The sequence below is a fragment of the Artemia franciscana genome, chromosome 6 (genome assembly GCF_032884065.1).
Source record: "Artemia franciscana chromosome 6, ASM3288406v1, whole genome shotgun sequence".
NCBI lineage: Eukaryota > Metazoa > Arthropoda > Branchiopoda > Anostraca > Artemiidae > Artemia > Artemia franciscana.
In genome coordinates, this window is record NC_088868.1 from 34610961 (window position 1) to 34617627 (window position 6667).

The 6667-nt window shown below is 36.4% G+C and overlaps 1 protein-coding gene across 1 annotated transcript; it reads left to right on the plus strand.

The window, feature by feature from the left end:
* Nucleotides 1-651, plus strand: LOC136028549 (general transcription factor II-I repeat domain-containing protein 2-like). The gene has a single exon (XM_065706394.1). The coding sequence runs from the start codon at nucleotides 1-3 to the stop codon at nucleotides 649-651; it is 651 nt and encodes a 216-aa protein (XP_065562466.1).
* The last annotated feature ends 6016 nt before the right edge of the window (nucleotides 652-6667 follow it).

Genomic DNA, 6667 nt, shown 5'->3' on the forward strand with positions numbered 1-6667 from the left:
ATGACAGGTCATATGAATCACTTGAATATGAGATTGCAAGGCAAAACAAATTTGATCAGTGACTACTTTGTTCATGTCAAGGCATTCAGAGCAAAACTTGCGCTACTTGAAGGCCAGATGAAAGTTACGAATTTTGCTCATTTTCCATGTTGTGAAAAATTTCATGCAGAAAGTAAAGTTAAATTTCCTTATTCATTTGCAAATGAAATAATTTCAGATTTGAAAAAGCAGTTTCAGGAGCGATTTGCTGACCTTGATGCCAAAGGAAATGAAATCAGGCTCTTTCATAATCCATTTGACTGCAATGCTGAAAATCTTCCAACTCTATCTCAAATGAAAATTATTGATCTCCAGGCAGATGACAGACTGAAAGATAAGTATAGAGAAGGAAATCTGATTGAGTTTTATAAATGTCTGCAGCCAGATCAGTTTCCAAATTTGATAAAGTTTGCTTGTAGTTTTGTGTCCATTTTTGGTACAACATACTTGTGTGAACAAACATTTTCCAAAATGAAGTATGTGAAATCTAACTATCGAGCAAATTTGTCTGATGATCATTTGAAGTCTATTCTTACAATTGGCTCATCTAATCTGGAACCTGATTTTAATGAAATTTTAAAGTCAAAACGACAGTATCATTCGTCACACTAATTTTTGTGCATAAAACTAAAGGCAGGAGTCTATTTACTTTATCCGGATATTTTCCAACAAGATATGTTTTAATTTTTTAATGTTTATACTCTAATATTTGAGGAAATTAAATTACTGGCAATGATTTGTTTTTATCTCTCATTTTTTAACCCTTCGGCCCGCATAAATATGGGAAATATATAATATGGCCCTTACATTGAAAAGTTTGGAGACCCCTGGCCTAGTGGATTTTATACAAATTTTAAACGTGTTAAGGTTTTACAAAATTAAGTTATTAGACTATTAGAAAGTTATGTCCATGGTGAAAATGATACAGGTAATTGTTATAAGAAACTCATGATTCTTAAATGTTAGCCAACTTCATGATTATCAACTTGCTATTTTTGTATTTCATAGTGTTTATGGTTTGTCCCCTAAAATTTTTGTCAAATGTTTACAAGAAATTCTTCACACCACAGTTATGAGACTAAAAATATGGATGATTTGGTAGATGAGTGTCGCAGCTCTCAGAGGGTAATTTTTAATTCCAGGTTTGCTGGACCAGTAGTATGGGATTCGTAGCCAACGAGTATAAGGTTATCAGTAAATATTCGCCAGTTTAAGAGTAGACTGAAGAACCACCTTCTGGGAAGAGATTAAGCAAATAATTTAAATGGTATGGCTTATTGTCTTGTTCTTTTAAGTAGGATTTTTTTTCCTTCTCTCTCTCTTTTTCTTCATTTTCCTTTTGTTTGTTCGTTTTTGTTTGTTTGAATGTTTATCAGCCACTACTAACAAGTCTTGGACTTTCTAAAGTGTCTGATGTGGTTCTTTTGTATATTGACGAGATGTATAAAAAAAGTGTCTCATTGCATGTCTGTCTAGTACCCTTTTTAAAAGTAAAAAATGATCGGAGGGCAACTAGCCCCCCCCCCCTTCTATGCCCTTTTTCGAAAATACATCCGATGAAAATTTTGAGATGCATTTTGTTATTTACACAAGCCCTCAGGGTTCGGGGGTATGCTTTGTAAGTTATGCCCTTGGGGCAAATATGGTTCTTATGGAAGGGATGCTCGTATAAGCTTCAGAAAGGGCTCATTTGATTGAAAATTAAAAGATCTAGTTCATTTTTTAGAGTCAAAAGAGATCGGAGGGAACCTAGACCCCCCCCCTCCCATGCCCTTTTTTCTTAAATGCATTAGACAGAAATTTTAAGATAGCCATTTTGTTAAAAATAGTTCAAAGGTCAGATAACAAAACTTTGGTGTCGACAAGACCCCCCAGGGATTAAGGACAGACGTTGTAATGTATGCCCTTGGGCATATATGCTGCTTGTGGAAGTGAAGCTCGTATAAACTTTAGAGAGGACTCATGTTTTTGGAAATTGAAAGTTGTAGTTCACTTTTAAGAGTTAAAAGTGATTGGAGGATAACTAATCTCCGCCTTCACGCCCTTCCCCCCCCCCAAATGCATCAGATAAGTAATTTAAGATAGCCATTTTGTTAAGATAAGTTCAAAGGGTCAGATAAAAAATAAATTCTAGTCACGATACAACCGTCCAGGGCCCAGGGCAGGTGTTTTAAGTTATGCCCTGGGAGTGTATATATGGTTCTTGTGGAAGGGATGATGGTATAATCTTAGGAGAGGCTCGCTTGTCTGTAAAGTGAAAGTTCTAGTTAACTTTTTAAGAGTAAAAAAAAGATCTGAGGGCAACTAGCTCCCCCTTCTACCACAACCTATTTTCCTCAAACCCATCTGATAAGAGCTCTGAGATAGCCATTTTTTTAAGTTCAAAGATTATACAACAAAAACTCCGAGATCAACACAATCCCTCAGGGCCCAGGGACCGGCGTTGTAAGTTATGTCCTTGGGGCATATATGGTTGTTTTGGAAGGGATGCTCACGTAGACTTCAGAGAGAGCTCATTTGATTGGAAATTGAAAGTTCTAGTTGAGGTTTTAAGAGTAAAAAGAGATCGGAGAGTAACTAGCCCCACCCATGCCCATTCTTCTCCAAATGCATCCGATAAAAATTTTAAGATAGTCATTTTGCTAAGATAGTCTTTGATAGTCATTTGGTCAGATAAAAATCCGGTGTCGACACAATAGTTCCAGGCCCGGGGGCAAGCGTTGTAAGTTATCCCCAGGGAACATATATGGTTCTTATGGAAGGGATGCTCGTATAAACTTCTCAGAGGCTCATTTGATTGGAAACAGAAAGTTTTAGTTCACTTTTTAAGAGTAAAAAAAGATGAAAGAGCAACTAGACATTGGATGAAAGGCAACAGACAGACAAGGCGACAGACTAGATGAAAGGCAACAGATATTGCATGTCTGTCTAACATTTTACGACTAAGAGTAATCTATCTAATCATCATCATTCATGAATCAGTTACAAATGAGAAATTTGGCTCACTATCCGCGTTTCTAAACACGTTAAAAGCGAGTCTTAGAGACGTTAGTGACACGTTAAAAGCGTGTTTTAAACACTAAATTGAAAAGCTAAAAGTGTCTTTGAAACATGTTACTGACACACTAAAAGCGTGTTTTAAACACGTCATTGACAAGCTAAAAGCGTGTTTCAAACACGAGCGTGTTTAAATAACACACTTTTTTCACTAGGTTACAAAAAAGTAATTAGCTGTTTCCACGTGTTCTTTGTTTATAACAAAACATAATATTTGATGTAAAATACAAGTTTCTGAAAAAGAATTACTTCTTCATTGGATCAGATCAGATCAGAAAAATTTAAATAGCCTTGGGATACCGTATTTGATATAGAGATTCTGGGTCTTCAAAAAGGGCAATGTAATTAAGAAAAAACCAAGGTTTCTGAGGGATATGTTAAATTAAATCACAATAGACTATGAAGATGAAGGTTGTCAGAATGAGGTATAAAAAATATTGTAGGAACATCTTAGGGCAACAAGTTGAAACTTTCTGGGATTGTCATAGTTGCAGCAGTTGCTGCAACCCAGTAAATGGTGAAACAATGTCCATAGTAACCAAAATCAGAAAATGAACTTAAAGAAAATAGATTATGTGAAAAAATAGCCAATTCTTGCTGAATTCAAGCCGAATCCCATGAATAACTGTTATTTTAATTAGTTTTAATAGTAAATGTTGTTTTTAAAACAAATTTAAAAGCATCTACAAAACTTAGGTCGACCCCCCCCCCCCCAAAAAAAAATGCCGAATCAAAATGAAAAGCATACGATTGAATTCATCATGACTAAAAACCGTAACAGTGGAACTTTGAGTCCTCTGGCTAGAACGACATGATAAATCATTTATTGCATGGGTAGCACTGACATGTCCTCATTTTTCTATATATTTTCCATCTCCGCTATTAGTAGGGCACTAGAACATCATAGAGACCTATTTTAGAGTACATTTTAAAAGATACTAACATATCTTTTGCAAGTCCCCAAACATAATATCTATATATATAAAAATAAGTTGTATGTGTGTTATGTCTGTCGACTGACGTCATGTCATCATGTCGTCATGAAGTTAGTTGTCTTCATGTTTGTTATGACGATGACGTCATTAAAGGTATTTAAGAAATTCGTTCAAAGACAAATTTTTAATTGTAAGAAGATCGTGGACGGAAAAATGTTTAATTGTAAAATGACTGAAGAACCTACAATGGCAACAGCCGAGGAAGCTGCTCAAAGAATATATGCCAAAAAACTTGCTGCTGATAGAGAAAGTAAGAAAAGAAAGCGTGCCAAGGAATCACAAGAACAGCAAGAAAACAGGCTTGCGGCTGATAGAGAAAGTAAGAACAGAAAGCGTGCCGAGGAGTCACAAGAGTAACGTGAAAACAGGCTTGCGGCTTCAAGAGATAATGCCAGATTAGGAATGTGCAATTTCCGTCAACGAAGGCGTGTCGAGGAGCTACCAGAGCAACGCGAAACCAGACTTGCTGCTAAAAGAGAAAGTGAAAAAAGAAGGCGTGCCGAGGAATCACAAGAGCAACGTGAAAATCATCGCATGGCATTCAGGTACAGCCCAGTTGATGATTATAGTAGATGTGTTCAAATCGGGACTATGTCTAAAATTTGTCCCTACTGCAAGTTCTTGAAATTTAATGGTGAAACAATGGGAATGTGTTGCGCCTCAGGAAAAGTTAAACTTCCTCAACTGGCTGCACCCCCAGAGCCACTGAAGACTTTGCTTACTGGAACTACGTCAGAATCTAAGCATTTTTTTTTATCAAAAATCAGAAAATATAACTCATGTTTCCAAATGACGTCGTTTGGTGTCCAAATCGAAAATCCAGATCAATTTATGCCTATTTTCAAAGTAAAAGCGCAAATTTATCATAGAACAGGGTCCCTTCTAGCATTCTCAGGCGAGAATCATAAATTTTTACAATTGTACTTCATCAGTGATAGAAATTCTGAATTGAATGCACGTTGCGAAATTTCTCCCGACGTTGAAAGGACAATCGTTTCCCAATTGCAACATCTTTTCCACGAAAATAATAATTTTGTTCGTCTAATCAAGACAGCCATCGATTTGATGCCTACTGATACGCATAAAATTGTTATTTCCGCTGACAAAACGCCTCCTGGCCAACATGTGCGTACATACAATGCTCCAACTATCGACGAAGTGGCAATCGTTATGGTCGATGATCAGTTTTTACCTCGAGATATTATTCTTCATAAGCGAAACGCTCAGTTGGTAAGAATTGCTGAAACTTATCGATACTACGATGCCCTACAATATCCTATCATTTTCTGGGATGGAGCCGACGGCTATCACTTTAATATTAAATTGATAAATCCAGCCACTAACAAAGAAATGAATAAGACATAGTGTAACAGACATAACACACATACAACTTATTTTTATATATATATAGATTTTTGAGCTTTAGCATGCTTGGCACGTAAAGATTTTTCCAAGTGTCAATGTTAGAATGAACATTGACAATTTGAAGAAAACAAATCAATAAAAAGAAGAAACTAAAAAAACAAAAAACTAAAAAAGAATAAAAACTAAGAAAAGAAAGAACTAAAAAAGAAAAAAAAACTAAAAAAGAAACTATATCTACATATATAAAAATAAGTTGTATATATGCATGTTTGTTTGTTTGTGGGTTTGCATTTGACGTCATTATAAGTATATAAGGCTTTGTATATGACGTTATTATAAGATGACACTACAGACCGGGATACCGGGACACAAATGACGACCGGGACACAGGGAATATAAATGACGACCGGGACACTTAAAGAGCTATTACAGACCGGGACACCGGGACACAAATAACGACCGGGACACCGAGACAGAGGGAATATAAATGACGACCGGGACACTCAAAGAGAAATTATAGACAGGGATACCCGGACACAAATGAAGACCGGGACACAAATGACGATCGGGACACGGGGAATATAAATTACGACCAGGACACAGGGAAACAACTACAGTGGGGACACCGGGGGCACAGGGGGACATATAAATGATGACGGGGACACAGGGAATGTTCGATTAGCAATCACCATCAACAAAGCTCACGGGCAATCGTTAGAAAAATGCGGTATAGATCTGAATACGGATTGTTTTCCCATGGACAATTCTTATGTTGCATGTTCAAGAGTTGGTAAACCTGACAATCTATTTATATGGACAGACAATGGGACAGCAAAGAATGTTGTATATTCGCAAGTTTTACGTTGTTATATATATATATATATATATATATATATATATATATATATATATATATATATATATATATAAATCTATATTCACAGGTGGGACAAAGGGACACAACTACAATGGCGCGTAACTAATATGGCACGTAACGAGTTACGCGCGTGGGGGGGGGCTTTGGGGGGGGGGGGGCGGAGCGCCCCCTCCAACTTGATGTTGGGGTGGCGCGAAGCGCCACCCCAATAGCTAGTTTGAAATAAAAATAATTTTTTGCCAAATATACTATCATTTTTTTTGTCATATACAGTATCACAGTATACAGTATCAAAAATCCAGTATAACTTTTTTTTCATTATCATGTATGATAT